General features: G+C 39.0%; 1 protein-coding gene across 1 annotated transcript; it reads left to right on the top strand.

Moving 5' to 3' along the window:
- Positions 1–767: 767 nt before the first annotated feature.
- Positions 768–23,466, top strand: cpne7 (copine VII). Its single transcript, XM_029497707.1, has 15 exons — positions 768–941; positions 5,134–5,316; positions 5,540–5,614; positions 7,777–7,851; positions 10,793–10,876; positions 10,961–11,050; positions 11,206–11,304; positions 11,489–11,575; positions 12,063–12,122; positions 12,715–12,848; positions 17,493–17,547; positions 20,571–20,622; positions 21,025–21,158; positions 22,166–22,402; positions 23,314–23,466. The coding sequence occupies exons 1-15, from the start codon at positions 768–770 to the stop codon at positions 23,464–23,466; spliced, it is 1,692 nt and encodes a 563-aa protein (XP_029353567.1).
- Positions 23,467–23,704: the final 238 nt, after the last annotated feature.

Here is a 23,704-nt window from a genome sequence, read left to right as displayed (position 1 = left end):
GTCCTCGGTGCTGAAAGACAAACGCACGTTTGTTCATTTGTCTCCTCATAATGAGACACTTATCACAAATAATGCTAGTGGAGAGACTGGACCCCCGCCCTCCTCTGTAATCAGTTAAATGGGTTCGAACACCTTATTGCTCAAGGACACTAAAGCAGAGCGGATGGCACATGGAGTCCCTTTCTTAGTGTCATGTTATCCTGTGGGAAATAAAGCCACTCAGCCATGTGCGTGTAGGATTCCTGTCTTTATCAGCCACTTTCAACTCTTTCCCTATTTTATAAGAGGAAACAAAAATAGCATTTTCCCAAGTAATTATTTTTCATTTCTTATACAAATAGGATAAAATATAAAATTATAGTATGTTTTCATTTTCTGGACTGAATTTTTATTCAGAATGACTGTCTCCTTCTGCCTTCGTATTGAAATTAAGAAGATAAAATGGCAAGCACCAGATTTGACCCTCTTCAATGCTAGTAAACTGATCTACACAACCACATCACCTCAGCGTCCTGTCTCTGATTATTTTAGAGGAGAGATGATATTCCTGACAGACAGCAATAACAGCTTGGGTTTGGTTTGATCTCTGGGGGCTCAACAGGAATCTCTGTTCATTTTGTGACATCCAGACCAAATCAAAAGAGACTGTCTCCTGTAGGCGCGCCACATCTTTACCAAGATCCCAGCACATCTCCCCATCCCTCGAGGCTACACCACCAACACCAGACTGCTTTGTTGGCTGGCTGCTCCTCTTGCTCTGAGCCAGGATGAATGACGTTCAGGAGGCCACCTCAACCGCAACCAGCCTCAGCGGTCCAGCAACCTGTATCTCCAAAGTCGAGCTGCGTGTGTCTTGCAAAGCCCTGCTGGACCGAGACACACTGAATAAATCAGATCCCTGCGTTATAGTAATGGTGCAGACCAATGGACAGTGGACAGAGGTGAGACCTCTTTTACTTCCTCAGTCTGACAAATACGCTGTTGAATCCTTTGGTCAAATGTGTTAGAATGATTTCCTTGCCTTCCTCGATGTGCGAGTCATGACTTGAGTCATGCATGAGGGGGAATTAAAATTCTTCAAAGCACAGTTAATCTGAGCAACATGTTTTCTATATTGTTACACAAAACTATTGGACACTGGGGATAGTGCAAAAGCGCAACCCTCTGTCTTTCATCCAGTATCAGAAAATCTGCAAAAGCTGTGAGCCTAAACCTAAGATTAAATGGTAGTGATGTGTGAAATATTACAAATTGGGATGGATTATGCATCGTTTTCTTTTTTTTTTGCTAAAACCACTGTATTCATACCAAATCAACCAGGGAGATGAATCTATTGATGGTTTGGTGAGCTAGCACCTGTTTTCAAGTGCTGTGCATTTTCACTAACATTTGTCTGTTTCCACAGCTCAATAATTTACATCAGTTGGTGCTTTCTGATTTAGGTCTACTGGGCAGTAGGTTGATATTATTCAATGTGGCGAGTTGAGTTCCAGCTGAAAATGTTTACTTTCTTGGACTGTTCCCTGGCTGATTTGGAACTGAGGCACCAAGTGTCTAATTTTCCTGTTAATTAAGTCATCTAGTTCACGAGGGAAAGCCAAAACACAGGTTCCCACTAAGTAGGGGATGTGTTAGTTGCAAATACCTAATTGTGTCGATTTTTTCTCCCTTGCAACTCTGCATCCAACAAAAAGCTACATTTTTCCAGGAAATGAGAGATAATAATTAATTGTAACTCTGCCAGATTTCCTCCCCAGGGGAGCCATTTGTTGAAGATGCTTACTGTAATGTTTGGACTGTCTCAATGTGGAACCTCAAGATTCTATTTTAAGGCAGTAATGATAAAAACACTTGGCTGACGATGTTGAGAACACAGTTATAGTTTTTTTCTTGGATGTAATTTAATAGGAGGATGCTACATGAGATGATTGACCTGGGTTCAATGTAGCATGAATACATGAGTAGCTATTTTTAGCTCCAGTAAATGAGATAAGCTCAGCAATGTTACATTTGCACTTCTATTCATTTCTGTCTGTCTACCTATCTATCTACCTACCTACCTATATATCTATGTATCTGATTCTTCTATCCGTGCTGTCAAATCCCTCAGTACTGTGAGGCAGGATTGATCGAGCAAATTGTTTACTTACGTCAACAACTGAGTAAGAACCTGAGCCCACTCACATCTCCACCATATCGCCCTCTTTCCATTTTCTGAGTTCATCCTGTACGGCCACGCTGACTTGCAAGTGCTCCTTGTTGAACTGTGTGCACTTCATTATTACTGTAAGTTACCATCTATTCATCTCTGAGGAAAAATGCAGAGGCAGGTTGAGAAGACTTGACATTTTTCTGCTATTACAGAAGTCTTTATTATTCTCATTTAAGCTGAGCTCCCATGATAGTAAGTTAATTCAGAGCCCAGCCTTTCTGTGAAATCTAACCAAAGCTAAAGGGACCTGTCATGATTGAGCTGAACAGATAATGCCTCACCTGCCTGGCAGCACTGATTACAGAAAGCCTTTATTTCCCATGTCAGGGATTGCTCTACAATTCTGGCCTCACACCAGCAGCAAACAGGCGTGACAGATTTTGGCACAATCTATTTTACGTAGCTCTGATTAGGTTTCACCAACAAACAGACTTATCAGACTCATCCCAAATCTGTCTGTCCAGATGGTTCAGAGACAAGAAGAGAGGACAACCAGTGATGGGAATAACGGTTTCACTAACAGCGTTACTTTTTTCAGTAACGAGTAATCCAATTGATTATACTTCCCATATTTATAAAGCCGTTACAGTCTTTCTCATCAGACCAACCAGATCTCTGAGCTGAGAGGCAGAGACAGTTTTTACTGTTCTTCTTTGGTTAGTGGGGACGACACAATCGTATAAATGATGACGGTTGGCTGAGGTAGAGAAAAATTTCATGGTGAGCCAATCAGAGGTAGAAGTGGGCGGGTGTTCATTACAGAAATTCCAAAGCACGCATAGTCGGACACACAACGACCGACACAAGTGAGTCAGTCAACTAGAAACAGGAATGGAAGCCCAAAAGTAGCCTTCTCTAAATGGAAGTATAGAACTTAAAGGAACGAATGGAATGGTGAAACGGACAAAAGTGCCTCTCCGCTGTGTATTTTGTTCATGCATTGATGTTTCAAACAGATGGGCTTATTTCAGTCTGTAAACTGTGAAACAAGACTGAAAAGAAGTGAAATTCTGTAATGGATGTTATTACAAAATATGTTTCACAAATACTATTGCAGCGGGGTAATATTGAAAAAGAAGAAAACTAAATGAATGAATAGATTATGAAATAATCCATTATCCGTTTTTGTTTTGTCTCCACTGAGGGAACGACCGCTGCATTTAACTCATTCTGAGTAATCACCACCGTCGTGTTTTCCAACACGATGATGGTCCGATCCACACAGTGGGAGAGATCACTGATGGTTGAGTCGCCACTGAGTATGAAAATTATATCTACATGTGTTGTTTTAAGGCTGACAGAGCTACTACAGTTGCTTTGGATAAAATCTCTTCCATAACAAACTTTAACAGCTAGATTTGTTTTTTGCATTTTATTATTATTATTATTTTATTTTTTTTACTTTTTGCTTTGTATGAAATAGCAAAGATGTACTTTGGTATAGACTGAATGTGGTTTCACTGCTGTGTATGCATAGTGCTCACCTGAAGAAACTGCATTAGCACTAAGATTTCCCTGAAAGTGTGAACTAGTGTTGTTGTAACATGATGGTTTTAATAAATTGCTGCACGCTACATGCTACAAATCTTATAAAATTATTTGACAATGTTATTTGAAACTATATCTGGCTCCAAGAAGGATAATGCAATTTTAAATTAGACCTATTTGCCATGGCAGTGGGATTTTGTGTTGATTTCATTGTTTCTCTTTTTCCATAACTGAGAATACAGCAGCCTGAACCATTCTCTTTAAAGGATCATTTTTTAAAACTGAAATTTGAGGTGCTGTGTAGGAGTTTGATTACAGAGACAGGACTTTACTTATCATCTTAAATCAAATCAAATCAGATTTATTTGTATAGTGCTAAGTCATAACAAAGTTACATCAAGGAACTTTACATATAGAGCAGATCTAGACCAAACTCATTATAAAATGATTTAAAGAGGCCTAATAGATTCCTCAATGAACCGAACAGTTGGGTTGAGAGTGGGAGAGAAAGAGAGAGAGAGAGAGAGAGAGAGAGAGAGAGAGAGTTTTTAAAAAATATCCGTTTAGGTGTGATTGCTGCTGAGTAACAGACATCAATAATTTAATACAGAGAGCAATAAAGCTATTGTATTGTAGTTAAGCACTAACTTGATATTTATCTTTGATATTTTTTAGGAATTCTCTAAGTGTATTTCTTCACATTTAAAATGCAAGAAAGTCAACATGACACAAAGTCCTTTGTCCATGGACCTGTTTCACTGACAAAAAAGAGATGACTTTGGACACTGTGACAGACAAAACTTCTGTAATGCTGCATTTCATATGTCTTTACAGTCTTAAATTTACTGGCAACACCAATACAAAATCATGAAAATTCAGACAGCCTTTTTTTTTTTTCTATGCATGTACTGAAGTGATAGTAGAGAGCTTTGTTGGTGTAGATGTATATACCGTAGATATAGATATGGATATCATGCTCAATGATGATTTGTCCTTGTAACAAGTTGGATATCATAGACATGTTCAGAAATCTGTGGGGTAGCTCAATAGCTAAATCCTATACCTTTAGAGAACTGGGCCACATAGAGCTCAGCTTTTCCTTGTCAGGAAATCAAATACAAACAGGGATGATTTTTTGTACACCTGGATTAAATGTCAGAGCCCTTCTTCCTTCTCTCATATCATTCTCCTGACAGAATGCAATAACATTTATCCTTCTGTATATTTATGTGCTGGCGTCTTGTCAAAATACCGTTTTGTATTTTGACGGATATATTGTGAGTTCTTTTTTAGGCTCTTTTCTATTTCAAAAAATTATTAATTATTAAAAGACTTGTTTTCTCTAAAACAAATTATAATATGAAAGGTTAGGATATTTCATTTTATTAGATGAGATAATGTTCGTATTAACGTTTTTATTTGCTCTCATTTAGCTTGACAGGACAGAGGTGATCAAGAGCAATTTGCACCCGGTCTTTGCCAAGGTTTTCACCCTGGACTACTACTTCGAGGAGGTTCAAAAGCTGCGGTTTGAAGTCTATGACATCCATGGTACTCACAGCATCGGGACCCGTGATGATGACTTCCTTGGTGGTGTTGAGTGCACTCTTGGCCAGGTAGGCAGAGGCTAACTTGTGCATGTACCCGTTACATGTTGGCTGGTGTGAATTTAAATGTTGCTCCCTGTAATCTCAGATTTGTCGTCTTTGATGCATCTTCCTCCGTTTGTGTTGTTGGTAGTAAACAAACCTGATGCTGTAAATTTGCAGCATATCCCTATAAATGGCTGTCACTGCTTTGGATTCAAAGCCAACCTGGTGTTCATCTTCTTTTTTACAGATTGTGGCACAGAAGAAGATGGTGAAGCCTTTGTTGCTGAAGTACGGAAAATACGCTGGCAAGTCAACCATCACGGTTCGTTTCTCATATTGTGCTCAAACCGCACATTAATAATGCCGAAATTTTCCACTATTGCCAATGGATACATTTTGATTTGATAACATTTCATATGGAAAAGGTCACAGGTCAGCTTTGTTGATGACACAAATGAAATGACACTTTTGGCAGTTATTCCACACTGTTTCTCAGATTTTGGCCATATTCTTTGCAACCTTATGGAGGTATATGCAACTGTATGGTGGCAATTCTAGCTTAAGATAAAACAGAAGAAACAACTTAAAAATCAGTCACATGTTGCTGCTTTGCATCGCTCCTTCTTTTGTGGCAGTAGTTGTAAGAAGTATACAATGTTACTTCCTAAGAACCTTCTTTATCCTTTATTTGTCAGCTTTTGGCACAAGATTGCAATCCACAAGACAGAAATGATGCATAAATCAGACATCAGTTCTGGAGAGCTATTTGTTCATTAACCACCATCTCACAGTTAATAGGCCAGCGGTGGTAACATAATAAACAACGTGATGAGGGCATTGGGTGATCCACTCTGCTTTGTAGCGTAACCACTCTCCTTCTTTGGAAGAATTTCCTTTTCTTCTAATTTATTTTTATGGCAGACCCACTGCTGCGAGGCCCATTTCTCTTTAACTTGTCCTAACTTTGCAGGAAGTGGACCTAATAATCAGTTTGGAATATCATGCAACCAATAAAATGATTCTTATATATATGAAAACTAGCCACAGCTTTATGAAACATAGATTTATCAATAATATTGAACTGCTTGACTTCTACAGTTAGAATATTCCTGTTTTTCGCTTTTGAACTCAATTCAATTTTTTTTCATGTGAGTGGGTATTCTCCTCGCTGCATACATAAAAGATCAATCTGTGATTTTTCTTTGTCTAATCACTTTGTGCCAAATCAAAACTTTATTTGAACTTTTTAGATAAATAGATTTTTTTATTGCGATTCCTGTACAGCAAAATGTCTATTCCTTTTTCATAGCAGCATGTAAATAAGTTTTTGAAGCGCTCTGGAGGGATTCACACAACAGATTTTTCTCACTATTTCACCCATGCAAGTTTAAGAATACCATGGCACCATTATAATATGAATATAATGTCATTTCTAATGCGTTATTGCTACACACACGATGGAGCAAATTTTTTATCTATGTTAATTTCTATTTCTATTCACAATATTTTACATGTAATTCAGATTCAGTTGGTTATTACACATTGTGAAACTGGGAAAAGTTGGACTGGTTTCGAAAGCATTCATACACATAATGCATTTTCCGATGTAGTAACTATCATTACGCCCAAACATGAGCAAAATGGATTCTTGATTTGACCTTCGCCCAAATAAACTACCCTTTGCAAAAACCATAGTGTGGCCCTTTACTTTGAAACTTCAAATAGGTCCTGATAGACTCACACACCGTTACACAAACACACACTCACCTGCTTTTGGCACTTGGCAAGACAAACGGAGTGAAAAAAAGCGCAAACTACCCATTTTGCCAATCATCACTGTCTGGCCTTGTGAAACACTCGGCGTGCTCACTGCGCAGCCGCAGTCTGGCAGTTTGATGTAAAGTTTCTGTCTGTTGTAAGTAAAGGAGCAGAGAAAAAAGCAGACCCATGCTTTCTAAGAGTGAGCCAGACAGTCTAGTGAAGCAGAAGTGGGAGTTCAGTGATGCTTAGAATGGCCGATTCTATTTTTTTTTCTCTTTGTCTAAAACACAAGACCACAGCAACAAGCCGAACATCAGCCACTCAGACGGCGAATTGTTACACACTTGCACATGATGCTGCACCATACATGCTACCTTTTATAGCCATAGAAATTCGATCTACAAGTTAAAACAATGACCTTTGTCAGTAGGCGCCTCTAGCTTGGAGTTATTGGTTCTTGCTACACTCTGGCTTACATGTCCTGCAATCGCATCTTAAGTAAAAGCCACTTTAAAAGATTTTTGTTAACTGCAGACGACAACTATGGTTAAGGTTTTTGAATTCCAGGGCATATATATATTTCAGTCCTAACTGTAGTTCTTATTTATTTATTTTTTTTTTTTTGTTTTCCTAAAATGTGGGTTGTGTTGGTGAAGTCATTTCTTGGCGGAAAATAAAACCTATATGTACACAACATTACTCACACATCTTATTTCCTTTCAGGTGCACGCAGAGGAAATTTCTGGCAACAACGGATATGTAGAGCTCTCCTTTTGTGCCAAGAAGCTTGATGATAAGGTGAGAAGAGCACATGCTTCTGATGGAAATACCAGCACAGTCTGTGTTTTATTGTGACATGGAAAGCAGTCGTAGTAATATGGCAGTAATGACACTGTTGTGTAGCCTTAGGAAGACCTTGATACACGTGAAGGATACATTTTCAATTTCATCATATATTACTGTATGATTTTATGTAAGAGGAGAAAGGAAATGTTTAATATTTGAAGGTATCGATGATCATTTGAGAGCATGATAGTGTCAGGAATGTGTGGGTGAGGACTCATATGCAGGAGACGCAGACGAGTTCCAGTGGAAAAAAAAAAAACCCAGGAACTTAAAAGTGTCTCTGAGGCTGTGGACATGGATCAGCGATGACGCAAAAGACAAAAACAACGAGAATCCAACAAAGACCTGAACGAAAACAAGACTTAAATACACAGTGACTAAACAAGACACAGGTGAACCACATTAGGGAAGGCAATCACACGGGAGGGAAAAATGACTTTCAAAATAAAACAGGACGTGAACAACACAAACAGAAAACCCTAACCCTAACTCTGACAGATAGTCTCATGTGCAAATCACATCACATAACATAACATTATGGGATCTGTGCTATTGCTTGTTTAAATCATAAGATTCTGCTTTAAAGCTGGATATCACTGACCTTTGCTCTTCCAGGTACCACACTTCCAAATTTTACTGATGGTGTATTTCAAATCGGACAGACTGCAGGAGTCTGGATCAAATAATGGCTCTGATGACGCCAAGTCTAATCATTTTCAATGGACTCAGCCTTAGCATGCAAGACTAGCAACTTGCCCTTCATTCCCTGTGGCACTGTGAGGAAAATTAAAATGTTCCATAATACATATATTCATTTTTAAAATGACGCTTTGTAATTCGTAGCTTCTCTGGCAGTGAAATTGAACCTAAAAAAATATTTTCTAGGGTCAACCCTTCCTCTGAATGTGATATTTAGATATGCAGAATATTCCTGGAACTATCACATTTTTAAGGAGTAAGATAGTTGGAGTGATTGATTGATATTCATTCAGTTGTCTGTCTTCAGCAGGCGGACTTACTGTTGTTTATAAGTGCAAGTGTAATGAGAGGCTCAAGGAGTTAGGAGACGTCTAGCCCCCAAGGCAAGAAGAGTAACACTGATCTCTGAAGTAGCAAAGCTATTTTCCATACATTTCATGTCTTATTTGCCATCTTGCTAATGGTGTCATCTACATATAGGAATCAGCAGGTGGTTTTACAGAGACGCTGGGAGTGAGATCCCTACCGCATCACTGTGAGGAGTTTATGCAGTCGCTGCGGCTAATATGAGGCTAGCTGTGGATAGTCACAATAGTGAGTAGATTCTGGGTTCAGGTCCCAGCTCTCATGGGTTCCTTTCAGCTTTCCTGTGAATGGTTGTATGTCTCTATATGTTGGCCAAGTGATGGATTGTCCAGGGTCAGCCCCTCTCTCAGCCAATGTCAGCAGGGATTCCCTACAGTGACTGACAGATAATGGTATTGATAACGGGCCAACGAATGAATGAAATGAACATTTTATTTTCCTCAGTAATAACTAAGATTAAGTAACTTGCCATTCACTGGTTAGTAAATAGTTGCTTATTTGCACATCCAGCAGACAGAGCCATGTCCCCGACCATCTGAAGATTGGAAGTCCAGTACTCTAAATATGAAACACTCCATCTGTTCCTGACTGATTCATTGTTAGTATAGAAAAAAAAATAGTCCCCACTGTGACTTGTTAGTTGATGTATGTGTGACAAACGACGGCTTCGTATTTTATTCCAATTGGCTTCATACATTTTCTTAACATCGCAAATTTAAATATGGAGGAATTGGGTGTGACAATGTCTCTAACACAGACAACAGATGACGGCAGTTCCAGAAAATGATTCCTGATAGACAGCTGTATAACCTGAAGCTGCTGTAAATACGGATCACAACGCAGACAGTGTCGAAAGGGAGGATTAATGATGTGATATTAGCAAAGCTGTTATTGTTAGCGTGAGATTAAATTTTGATCACTCTGATGCTGCTGATGCCACTGGCTAGTGGTTGCCATGACAACAACAAGAGGATGCTACAGCTTTTTTTTTTTTTTTTTTTTGGTTCACATCCCTCAGGAGATGTCTCTGACTAATGTGGCGGGAAATGCAGCATTTACCGTCTGAGTTTGATTTGGTGTTTACAAAAGCCTCTCACCCTAATCCCTCCTCACACACACAGACACACACACAGTAATCATTTTCTCCCTCCTTGAAGAATCAATTGACCTAAATAATCAGCGTGACTCTGGACTGGAGACTCTGGGGATGATTTAAAGCTACCCGAAATAGCCGGATGTGAAGTCTTATGCCTGTTAAAAAACACTAATGATTTGAAAGCTTTTCCAATATTCTCCAGTTCTTCTCTGGCTAAAAAAGTTACACACATCCCATCCTTTACTCAGCCATCACAACACTGATGATGCCTTCTCTAGAAGAGTCCCCATGCTGTGATGTAAATATTTGACCTTTAATCACAGACACAATTATGTTTGACTCTGCAGTAAAGCAATTAGAAATCAGAGCAAACAGCCATTTGTAAAAATTCCGTCTTCTGTCTTCATCTGAGCAACACATATACTGAAATAAAAAACAGGAAAGTCAATCATAGGTAAATATAGGCAAAACTTCATCTGACACACTGCCTTTAGGAGACAAACTGTGAATCAAACCCTGAGTTTTAAATCTAATGTGTGTATGTCACGTGTTGTGACTTGTTGAATTGAGTTTGATCTTGATAAAACTTCCTGAATAAACTGGAAAATTACTATTTTTGAATACTCCTTATTTAATTTTCCAAGATTCTCAGACGGATTCTCAGAGGGAATCCAGGGGATGCAGACTTTTGGGGTCTCTTGGTTTGATTTTATGTTTTCTCTGTTTCTGCAGGATCTCTTCAGCAAGTCAGACCCATTTTTGGAAATATACCGAATCAATGATGATGAAACTGAACAACTTGTCCACAGAACTGAGGTAATGTTATTATATTTCCTCTAAAGTTTCATCAACATCTGTTAATGGATTTTCTTCATATGCAGCGTGTTCCTACTTTAACAGGTGATTAAAAACAACCTGAACCCTGTATGGGAGCCCTTCAAAGTGTCTCTTATATCCCTTTGCAGCTGTGATGAAGACCGGAGGCTCAAGGTATGGGGCAAATAAGAACTGTAAATCCACAAAAAAATTCAGCAGCTGGTGACTCTGAATCTGTGAGAAGTTCCTTTCAGTGGGTTTGGAGTCAGATAGCGGAGTCCCACAGACAGGGAGAAAGTAGTAAACATTGTTGTCTTTGTGTGCCACAGTGCCTAGTGTGGGATTATGACTCCAGGGGGAAGCATGACTTCATTGGCGAGTTCTACGCCACTTTCAGGGAAATGCAGAAAATTTCCAGTGGAAATAAGGTCAGTGAGCGGCGATGTGGAGAAGAGTGGAGGAGAGACAGCTGTGTAGCTGTTTCAACCATTTCCAATATGCTTTTCATTTTACTCCTCTGAAATCCATCACAGATGAAAAAAATGTCATGCTGCTTAGGTTATGCTGCCAGTATTCAAACAAAAATATGTTTTTGCTTCTGCTTTGTTTAAGGTGACGTGGGACTGTGTGAATCCTAAATACAAGCAGAAGAAGAGAAATTATAAAAATTCAGGAGTTGTTATCCTCAGTGACCTTAAGGTAGGAGGCTGCTGCAGAAATATGCCATAAATATCAGAATAGTCAACCTTGAGGGGAGTTGAATTATTGAGTATTCATTCTGGTATTCAACATTATTACATTGGAAAAAGAAATTAATAATCAAAGCAAAAATTGATCTGAGGTATTTTTTTGTTATTTAATTAGTTCTTAACAATTAAGAATTATTAGTGATAAACGCTTGTTTGCATGTACGTGTTGTGCATTGAGACAATTGTGTTTGGTTTCTCTTCTTGACAATCTAAATCACCCAGGACATTGTTAGTTTCCTCTGCTTTGATGGTGAAGCTGTATCACACTATGTGTTCTTAGTCTTTACAGACACCAGCTTTGTTGAGTTAATTCCACATTAATGACCAGATGCTACAGTGCAAACATACAAACAACAGCGTATTTGTGCGTTTGCTTATCTAGCTAAACACCCCTTCTGAGCTTTAGCCTGTAAGTTTTTTTTTTTTTTCTCTTGCAGCTCCACAGAGTGTATTCCTTCTTAGATTACATCATGGGAGGATGCCAGATTCACTTTACGGTAAAGAGAGCCGTCTGTTTTATACTGAAGCTACTCTGCATGACTTTTTAACTGCACAGGCCAAAGGTGCTTGAATTAACTTTAACTATTTTTTCTGCATCTGACTTATTTTTGACATTGACAGTTTTTTATAGATTTTTCAAAATTTTATGATTAGCAAACTAAACACAGGCAATTTTTGTCTTCCAAACATGGTGTTTTTTTCTATGTGCACAGTTTGCCTTTTTGTAGGCAGCATCATGGAATATATTCTAACCTCCTTCAACCCTTGCCCTTTGGTCTGCCCTTTATGGTTCTACTGCTCACTTTCTAGCTGAATCACTGAAGCAATGAATATTAATCATGAGTGCTGCTGTGATAGACGCACTTTCCCGCCTGCTGAAACAGTTGGCTGCTTGGATCTGTAGTATGTTAAATCTGTAGCTGCTACAGTGTATGTGGGTGTAAAAAGTTCTTACATCTGATCAAATAATTTATATTGCCATGAGGCATATTTCAGGCTTGCTCGCACAGAGCAACTTGTGTTATTGTAAGTTGCTGTGTGATAGACAAACAAAAAACTTTGTAAATTCTGTTGTGTTCTTCCCACCAGGTTGCCATTGATTTCACAGCCTCTAATGGAGACCCTAGAAACAGCTGCTCGTTGCACTACATCAACCCCTACCAGCCCAACGAGTACCTGAAGGCTCTGATAGCAGTGGGGGAGATCTGCCAAGACTATGATAGGTTTGTCAGTCTTTGGTTTCATATTGAAGACTCCTGAGTGCCAACAGGGATTCCGGGAAAATGGAGCCGCTCTGTTTTTTGCATGCCATTTTGGTGAGATCTTTCACTCTGAAATGAGCCATTGCATCTGAACCACCCACAAATTCTATAATGGAAATTGGAAAACGAGGGAAAAGGATTCTTATCTTTTTGCTTGCCAGTCTGTTAGAGAGCAGATATAGCTCAACTGTCAAACACCAGCTCCACCATCTCCAATTCATTACTTCAATTAAATTGGTTTTTGCGTTTAGAATTGTCTTTTTTCTTTCACTTGCAGGCCTCACATTGTCAAACAAGCAGCCTAATATTTGCAGCACTATTAGGATCTTTTCTACTGTCCACATCATGTTCAGTTTCGTTGGTTGGCTTTAATCTGTGTTAAACTCGTCGCTACGTCATTCACGATAAACTGTTTTTATGTGAGGAAATTAGAGTGAGCAAAGTTGGCATCTACTGGCATTATGCATGCATGAGGCTAATCTCGGGCTTGGTGACAGCCCTCTCTCTTCCAAAGTAAAGGGACAGTCTTACATGCAGTTTACATGCAGACTGCAGTGTCTGTTCTTACAGCGGTGGCTGCTCATGCTTTGTCTCGTAAAAACTCACTGCTGCAGTTTTTTCATGAGCATCTGTTGGAGCTACTGATCCTCCTGGCTTCCATAGGCTCATTACCCAGAACTTCAGTCGAGCGGATGGAGAGACAGGGGGCTATGACAGCATGGTAGCAGGCACTTCAAAAAGGGGTGGGAGGCAAGAAAAACAGAAAAAGTGCAGAATGAAGCCTGTTTGCAGAATAATTCAAGATAATTAAGTTATTTGAGCAACATTATATTTTATTGTGACAACTCCTTAGCTGAAATGTATATATGTAGATACAGCTGTCAGGGTTTTGGTCACAATCATTTTTGTTTTTTGAAACAGTTTGTCCAATTGTGAGCAAACATTTGCCAATGTGCAAATAAAGCAGCTGTTGCAAGTGGGCCTGCAGGTACTCACTCATTAATGGGAAAATTACTTACAGTTTGGTCTGTTTTAGAGAAAGACCCTCTCATCTGTCGAAACTAAGCCAGATGAGGATTAACACTCCTGATTTATGCAGATCCTTCCATTCAATATAAGGGGAGCACTGTCTGGCTAATTATAGCATCCCAGAGATAGCAGCGGAGACTGAAAACCTGCTTGCAAGTTAGCAGTTCATCTTTGAAGCTTTATTATTTTCATGTTTAGATAAATACAAAGCAGCATCATACGTGGAAACATGCCGGTTGGGGAGTAATGACTGCGAATTGCAGGCAGTCCATCCCTCTTTGGCTGGAATTGTTATTGAAGTGTAAAATGTGGGCAGGCAAACCTTTTAGCCTTCAGTGAACCTAGGTGATGTGGGATTGTAGAGTCCTTGCAGAGGAGTGAATTATGGAGCTGGAGTGATGAGCTTTTGTCTGTGTGGGCAGAGGCTTGTTTCCCTTTCTGAGAGTTATACCTGCCACATCTCCCTGAGGCTTCTCACATATGCTGACATTCATGGTCTACCTCATGGTGAAATCAAGTTGTTAGTAACCTTGTCTCTCTACCTGTCTGGGCTGAAGTTGCAATGTCACATCTCTACAACTATCATGCTTGATTACCTCTCGATATATTTAGAAGCTGCATATAAACATTGGGTTGGCTTTAAAGGCAATTTGTGACGTTAAGAGTTTGGAGGATGAGATAACCAGGATAAATAACACTCTACCCATTACAACATTTTGACTTCAGTCTGATGAAACCAACACCAAAAGCATAATTTATTTCTTTGCAACAGTTTTTGCCTCAATACAACATGCTAAACTGGATTTCAGTGGCACGTTCATGAGTTTAATGCTTTTATCTTGTGGATGGAAGTTATATGTAATGAAAGTTATTGAAATGCATTTAAAAAGTGTGGCGAAGGCTGAGGTCAGTCCAAAGACATCTTTAACGTTTTTAACATCTGTTGCGCTGTGACATCTAATACTGTATTCCATATATATTCTTCCTGGAGTGGGTTTGTAGCTTGATTCAGTTCAGTGCATTAACCCTGGGCATGTGGAGAGACAGCATTCTGGAGAACAGAAGCCAGACCCATTCATTTTTTCTTTTTTTTTTTAGGGTAATGATAGTAACCAAATGGTTTATGTTCCATATTCACTGATGCCTTTCTAACTGAGCTCTTAAGACTGCAGGCTGTTGTTGTTACCACTGCCAGCCACTGTAAATATAAGACTGCCCCAGGGTTAAAGAAAAAGACACACATTATCCTTGGGAAAATAAAAATAATAACCAAAAATTTTACTTTCTGCTAGTGTGTCTCGGCAACATGAGTGCTGTGCAACAACAGCAATTCCCATTAACATTACAACAAAATGTCACAGCAGAAAAACTGAAATTTTCCAAATTGAAGTTCACAGTGAGTTCACAGTTAATAGTTTATGGCTCACTCTGAGTGTAAAAATCATCATACGATCTGGCAGTGTCTAGTGTATGTGGGTCCACACTCATCAGAGCTAAGTACACACTTGTGATAGCTCTGGGATGCTGCCTCAAAGCCAAATTAGTTTGATGAGCAGAAAAGCAATTCTTCCTTCAGCATACCAAATAAGTAACCACCTATTAACACTATCAATTTTTCTGTGCACCCTTTGATTCAAACACAGTTTCCAGCAACATTTCATTTCAGATATGTGTGACCCTAACTAAGATTCTGCCGAGCTGCAGATATTGTTTTGTGATTGCACTGCACTGCAGACTTGATACTGAAGTTAATGTGCCAATGAGGGTGGCAGCCACTGGAAAATCTGTCAGTGGACAAACAGCCGCTGATGTCAGCGTAAACAAGCTGTGACAGCTAGTATTGTGGAAATATACCGAATATTACAGTAAATATAAATTTATTTCAGGTACAAAGAGTTTACTGTATGGCATCACATTATTAAAAGGATACTACAAAGTGACACTGAATAAGTTAGGGAACTTGATAGTGTTCAAACAAAATTAGGCAATGACATGGGGCGTACTGTACAGTATGTGGAGCTGCGGCTTCAGTGCATGCTGGTTGAAGTGTGGTAAGCATATGCTTCACTCTGTTAATAACTGCTGAGAGGGAAACCTTAGGCTAATTCAATTACTGGCTAAACAGCTAGTTAACAGATAAGCTAGTAAACTGGGTATGGTGATCGCTCCGTGGAATTTCACTCACTTCAACATTCAGGAAGAAAGAGCCTTCCCATTCTGCAGGGCACGGTAATGATCCAGTATTTGCACGAAACATCCCATGATAGGCACCAAGCAAACAGTGACTCATATTAGCTGAGGTTATTCACTGCTCTTAGCAACCGCTTCTTTAGTTGTGCATAACTTTAGGCCTTAATACAGTTGAAGTAGGCGAAGCACACAGAATTTAACCGTGTACGTAATGAAGCAGGTAATTAGGTACAGAGACCAGAGCAGATTTTTTCATAGTGTATGTTTCCTGTTAAGTTTGGCATGTTAATATGGGTGTTTGTAGGGAACTGACTCTTTTGGAACCCAGACACAACTATCTATTTTAGGAAGTGCAGATGCTGCCATATTTTACATGCAAAAGAAAAAGTAACTCAGTGGTATATTTTGTCAGATCTTTTCTGCTATGCTCAACAAGGCCAAATGTGCTGCAATAGCCCAAAACATTTTTATTAAGAAAACTCATGCAGCCCCACTCAGTGTTCTCCCTAGTGGCCTGGAGCACCTCAATTTGTTGTCTAGGTGTTAATACTTTTGTTTCAACTCCCTTCAGCTCACTTTTGTTTTTGTTTTTTTTTTCATTTGCAGCAGGTTTCGGTATTTGCTTTGTATTCTTGTATGTGTTTATTATTATAGTCATAATTTCTGAATTTGCTGCTTGTTACTCTTAATGGAAGTTGTTTATCTTTTTTGACTGTTGCAATGAGTCTGAACAAAGCCTGAGTGTTTCACAAAGCAAAATATAAAATCAGAAGCAGAACAAAGATATCTGCTAAGAATATACATAAGGAGTGTAAAGTTTCATTAGAATAACTATAATTAGTCATTGAGCCTTGCTGTCTAATGCACCTATGTAAAATATTACCTTCATACTTCACTTCTGAATAAAACATCCCATTTGTTGAGTCTCTCCACACACATTATTTTTATTGTATTGTGGTAATTTTTGAGCATGCTGTATAGTGGATCCATTTCATGTTCACAATTCAGACACAAAAGACACAAGGCTGTAAATATAATGCACTGCTTAGTGAATAGTGAGTGCTTTTGTCTTCTTTATGCACTATACAATCTGACCTGAGCAGTCCCTCTTACTATAATATCTGCAAGTGTAATTGGTGTGATGAAAAATGAGACATGAAAGACAGTCAGAAACAATGAGAATGGCTGCAAATGCTGGCTGTAGGGACCATGTGGCAGATTTCAAATTGTAATTCAAGCTTTGAACATTCATGAAATGTAAACAAGCTGGGGTTTCCCCCTGGAAACATGAACTGATGGATACATTTCAGACCTAATGTCAAAAGCTACCTGATTAATTTGCAGAAACTGTAATTTGTTGACTGATTAATTTGCTTATTGTTCCAGTGACAAAAGATTTTCAGCTTTGGGCTTCGGTGCCAGAATCCCTCCAAATTATGAGGTGAGTGTTTCTACTCTGCGGTCAGTTTTCATACTCCCTAACTCCTCATTTTTTCTTTCTCATTCTGTGACACCGTCCTTATCTTCAGATGAACAGTATCATGCGCACTATAAATTCATGTGTTCTCACAGAGTTCTGGCATATCTACTCCCCTGGGATTTTATATCAAGCAATCTGATTTCCTTGACCTATTTCATGGCACAATTTGTCACTCTGTCAAATTTGAACATACATAATTAACGAAGGAGTTTATTTTTATCCGAAAACCCCTTGTCTTTAAGTATTGCGTCAGGTAACATATTCCAAAAAGCCCTGTACCGTTGTTGCTCAATTTACATAAGAATTCATGTGTGTGATTTGTTTAAGCAAATTAGACCAAAAGCTTTCAGCCAACACACACACATACACACAATTGATCACCTCTCACACCAGAACAACCCATTATATGTCAGATCGTATTGTGTGTGGAAACATTAATAATTATCAAGCCAATCATGCAAAGGCTTGTAGCTTGGTTAATACACACTATTCATTTTTTAATTTACTGTGACAGTGACTGCTTTCCAGGGGTCAGATTTACTTTTACTACATGAAATTGAGACAGTGTGCTTGGAAACGTGGGTGAATACCAATTAAGCCATTAAACGAACGATGAACTACCTCCATGAAATCACAGGCGACACTTGAGTGTTTGTCAGAGCAGGAAGCTATCTTAGTATGCGATCTATCCTTTGTTATTTATTATGTATACAAATTGTGATTGGAAAATAAATATAAATTAAGCTCAAAAATCTTAATTTACCAGCCAAGGATGCATCGCATCGTGACTGTGTAATTAATGTGAGGTAGCATTTCATTGCACTGAATATGACCTACTGCATTTTGTTAATTTGAAACCCCTGGAAATTCTAATATTCAACTTTTTATCGTCTCACATTTTAATATTTATAATTACATTTGTAGATCTGTAAAATCCTTTGGTATTATGTATTAGGAGATTAATAGTGGTGTCGCTAACTCTGGTGCATCTGTTCAATGACTAGATTTTGTTGCTAGTGTAAAAGCTGTCAATCAAACTCTGTACACTTAAATAACACTGATCAATTAGACAGTCAAAAGCAGTTGGAACAGCAGTATGTTGTGCTTCTATCCCGTTAAATATGATTTGGCAGTTCATTAAAAAAGTGTGTGTGGCCAATTCCCTATTTGCCATGGCTTGCTGTCAAGAATTTGATTTTGCACACGGGTCATGGTTATAGAGGATGACAATCATCAAAACACTCCAGCTAATGTGTTAACTGTCAATCTGCATTACTCCTCCGAGTTCGTTTGCCGATCAATTTAAATATTGGTGTGAACACTTTAAAACTTGATCCATCTCATCGAGACTGCGTATGCTGTTCGCTCATATTTGATTGGCAGTGACAGGCAACTGCAGGCAAAAACACTGTGGCTGTGAACATTTCTGTTTTTCCAAAAGATCCATTTCCTGATCAAATATTTAAGTAACTCACTTTGGCGGAATATTTGTGTTCATGTTGGACCATTTTAGTATGATGACGACTGAGGAAATGGGTGGTCAGGTGTTTTGATTCATTTGATTTTTATGCACAAAGCATAAATAGTAAGATATAAAAAATGAACAAACTGCTCTCATAAATTTGCAGTAAAGGCACATTTGCAGCTAATAACATAACCTTAACAAAGTTCTGGCCACACTGGGAAATGACAGAACCTTTCAACTGCAACAAATAAATGGGAGACAGCCATTGTTAATGTTTTTAGTTACACCTATGTGTTTCCTGCTATTTCATGTGAGACGTTCTGCTGGAAACAGGACTCTTAAATGAGATATAGAACAAGATCTGTTGTTGTGCAATGCAAAAAACTGAAGGGTGGTCTATGTGATTTCATTTTCTATCTACACAATGAGTACATTCAGTTTGCAAATCACATTAAAATGAAATAACTACTTATAAAATGTAGCCAGCTGGAGAGGAGTCAGCTGTTACTGATTTGGATGACAGTTGGTGCTTATGGGAAAAAAAAAAAAAAAACTCTTTTCAGATGAGGCATAACTGGAGGGGGGGTTCAGTTTTTCTAGCTTTGTGATAAACAAAGTTAATCTGACATTTGGATGGTGTGGCAAGAAGAGGAGTTGCAATCACTGTGGAAACCAGATATTAAGCATACAGTACCTGCTATCTATTCAAAATTGTATAGTGTGATGAATGGATCATGAGATCTCAGCTATTTATGTTGTTTACACAAATTAGTAAATCAAATCTCATTTTGAACCCCCTAAAAATTTGTGTATTACTTTCATCCTGTGAATGTTTTTAATTTATGATTTTATTTTAGGCCATATTAAATTCACTAACTCTTAATACACGTCACATTTCTTTGCATTTAGTTCCTAATTTAAATATTTACCAAGAACATGTTATTGGCAAATAATTTTCCTCCCTTTATTTAACCATGTAGTTCTTCTCATTATTATTGTAAGCTATTTAGCTCCCAGAGCCAAACATTTGGTAGGTGCTCTCGATGTGTATTTATGTAATTTGTTAGGTAATGTGCATCATCTAATATTGTCTTAATATTAATGCTGTGACGCCTGTGAGGCAGTTCAGACAGACAACTGAAGTTGCATTGCCATACACGTCACATGTCCCAGTCTCCATAACCATGTTCCAGCCATGCCCTCTTAGTTTGCTGGTCTGTCTCCCAACTCCCTCTCTGCCAGCCATCATTACTGCTAGCCCGTGCCATCATTTCCTTCATTCCCACTGCCACCCAGCATCCATCTGCAGGCTCCAGTGCAAGATCACTGTGTTTTGCTCATCACTTCTCAGTGTCCCCGTAGCCTGTGTGCCGAACATGTAACATATACTTGCTGTTGCTCTTACAATAAACATTACAAGCCCAAATTATACAACTTTACAAGTGATATGCCTAACACGGTAGGCACTGTCTCTGTCTCCTAACCAGTTTTTTCACAATTCCCTTTTCTCTGTTTAAAGGTGTCCCATGACTTTGCCATTAATTTCAACCCGGAGGACGACGAATGTGAAGGTGAGGAAAGCTTTTGTTTTCCTGAGAAGTGCAGCTGTATACAGATGATACTAGAATCTGTGTCTGTAATTATCATGATTACTCAGCAGAGACCACCTTGCAAATTTCAGGTAAATGAATATAAGCCACATCATATTCATGACTTTTGACAGTCGAGATCACAACAATGATAACTATTTCTTAACCTGCACATGGATAAGCACTTTTTTTTTTTAAATAATCTGCAGTCTTTCAGTCTTCAAACTTGTGTGAAGCAGAAAACAAATCGAGACCACCTCTAATTGCCTGTGAGACTGCTGTGAATGGTTCACTTGACTGCGCAGTAGCTTATTTATGGCAAATTTAAGTGTAGATAAACAGATTCATGTATCATTTATTTTGGGCTTTGCTGTCTTTATTCAGGGATCCAAGGAGTGGTTGAGGCGTATCAGAACAGTCTTCCTAAGATCCAGTTGTATGGCCCCACCAATGTTTCTCCCATCATTAACAGGATAGCCAAACTGGCAGCAGGCGATGGCAACATTAAAGATGCCTCTGTGAGTGTCTCTTTTCAGACTATTAGAAATCTAAGCATGTAATACGGGCTTTGTTGTTGTGCCTCCTACTGAGTCCTCCAAGTGGGCAGCCTCTGGTTCACCTCGTTGTTTACTGTAATTATTGCCCATGGCCCAGAAGAAGGGGCCCATTATAGAGCGAATTATTCATTTTTTTTCACTCATTTCTACCACTTTTCTGTTTGGGGGTTGTGGGGGGTGCTGGAGCAAACCCCAGCTCACATTGGCTGAGGGTGGGGTACACCGTGGACAGGCTGCCAGTCCATCGCAGCATAGAGCAAATTATCACTCTTTAAAATATACATTAAAACTATAGAGTGCCATAATGGTGACCCATTTCTGAACGCTCACTATAGTCACTGTCTTCATGTCTTTGGCTGTAGAAAAATGTATTTCTCTTCTGAAATTGCCTGCCACGCTGGCAGGTTGTTCTTACTACAGCAGTTGTACCAAACCCTTGTGTAATTAATTATTCCTCAGTGTCAGTTGTTTCCTTATCAGTGAATGAGCTACACAAAACAATTGCAACAATATCAGGACATGCACTGGAATTACACATCCATCAACACATAAACAGTCAAAGAAAAAACAAGCTAAACGCCACTCATGGGCCCTATCAATGACGAGAACATTAATGTTCTCATCATTGTTTTGCCATGTGAATATTTTCCTACTGTAACACGTATTTATTAATCCATTTTAAACACACTGCTGTGGTTTGTGGTGTAGTTGCCCTGTTTTATGCTTTTAATGTTCTCCTACTTTCCTTGTTCATGATTATTTTGCTTTCAGTGTAACACTTAATCAAAACCCATGTCATCTTTTCCACTTAGTGGAGGCTGAGAAATTATCCAAGACAGCATGAAAGGCCTACTTCAGACCACAGCAACACACTGAGAGGTGTCCTTGCCTATAACCACACGTTGGTGTTAAAATGCGTCAATGTTTCCACGGATTAATTTGCACTGAAAGCTCTTATCTTCTTCCAGCGATACCACATCCTGCTCATCCTCACGGATGGGGTAGTGACAGACATGGCAGACACTCGGGAAGCGATTGTACGAGCCTCCTACCAGCCTCTCTCCATTATCATTGTCGGTGTGGGTAATGCAGACTTCACAGACATGCAGATTTTGGATGGAGATGATGGAGTCCTACGCTCACCAAAGGGCGAACTGGTGCTTCGGGACATTGTGCAATTTGTGCCCTTCAGAGACTTCAAAACAGTCAGTTTTTATCTTCTCTTGTTGACTTACAGTTCTTTCTCCAATCTCACTTCTCTGACCGCTGTGCTAGTGATGCTGATGAATATTAGCATTTTTTTTTTTCTAAAAGGAAGGGTGGGGGACATTAAAAGAGAAAACAGACAGCTTTTGATGTCTTTGCCACTGCTACAGATGGCATCATGGGCTGGAGGAGATCCAGAAATTCCCTTATACATTCCAGGAATGTATTTTTAATGTGACTACATATAGTCATCTATACTGTCAGCTGTGCACAAGATGTACCTCCAAAATAATTTCTAAATGAAGAGTTTCAGTATTTATATATGTATATATATATATATATATTAATTAAGAAAAAAAAATGCATACGTGAGCAGAGAAATCCAGAAATGCAAATATGTTCAGGGAAAAGAGCTAGTGAGAGTGATTGCATCAATTTTGTGCCATGACCATCACAGTCACCCAGCCTGCTGAATGTCTGTTAGAGATTCTGAAGTGACACACATAAGTTTTTTCCTCCAGCAAAGTTACACAATCTTGGAGAATCTAGGCACTCTACGTTGGCACATATAGGTGATTGCTTATTGACATTGCTCCCACTAAAGGATTTGTCAAAAAAGTTTACTGCACGCTGCTGTCCACATGCATTACACATTTGCTTTTTTGAGTTTTATCACACTGAAAGTAATTTTCAAAACATACTTTAATGACTGAAGTTTTTTAGACAGCAAGACAGGCTATTAACTTTTACATAGTTCCAAGGCTTAAGGTAGAACAGAATAGTTACTGTCTAATATAATTTCTGACATGAAAATGCTACTTTTCATTGCTCTGATCATCTTAGGCCCGTACATACTCCCCCATAGTGGAATTTACAGTTGTTTTGACAACTGTTCTTCTCTCTCTTATAGGCTTCACCTGCAGCCCTGGCCAAATGTGTTCTGGCAGAAGTGCCTAAACAAGTAGTGGAGTACTACAGCCATAAGGCCATTTGCCCCATGTGTCCGATGAGGGACTTATCCACACCAATCCTCAGCCCAGTTGCCTCCACTCCAACTGAATAACAACCCGCCTTGTTCCTCTGACCACAGTTTAAGTCTGCCAAACATAGAGGGGGGTGCTTGTCTTGCGACTTTGGACAAGAACTCAAGAGAAAAATCTCTCTAGGTGTGTCGTTATCCGTTCATTTCATTTTTCATTCCTAGAAAAGTGTTTTACACAAGAACAGTATGGCTTAGACTTTCTCCACTCAGCGTGGATCCAGCTCTTCTCCCTGGCTGCACAAATTGACTATCCAGCTGT

The sequence above is a fragment of the Echeneis naucrates genome, chromosome 3, assembly GCF_900963305.1.
Source record: "Echeneis naucrates chromosome 3, fEcheNa1.1, whole genome shotgun sequence".
Lineage (NCBI taxonomy): Eukaryota > Metazoa > Chordata > Actinopteri > Carangiformes > Echeneidae > Echeneis > Echeneis naucrates.
The sequence above is the reverse complement of the archived record's forward strand: the minus strand, read 5'-3'. Positions and strand labels throughout refer to the sequence as shown.

Excerpts from the sequence above, each read along its gene's own strand:
- cpne7 (XM_029497707.1), top strand. The coding sequence starts at position 768 with ATGAATGACGTTCAGGAGGCCACCTCAACCGCAACCAGCCTCAGCGGT. Across the intron at positions 5,317-5,539 it reads TTGAGTGCACTCTTGGCCAG|ATTGTGGCACAGAAGAAGAT; the intron begins GTAGGCAGAGGC and ends TCTTTTTTACAG. Across the intron at positions 11,576-12,062 it reads TTATCCTCAGTGACCTTAAG|CTCCACAGAGTGTATTCCTT; the intron begins GTAGGAGGCTGC and ends TTTCTCTTGCAG.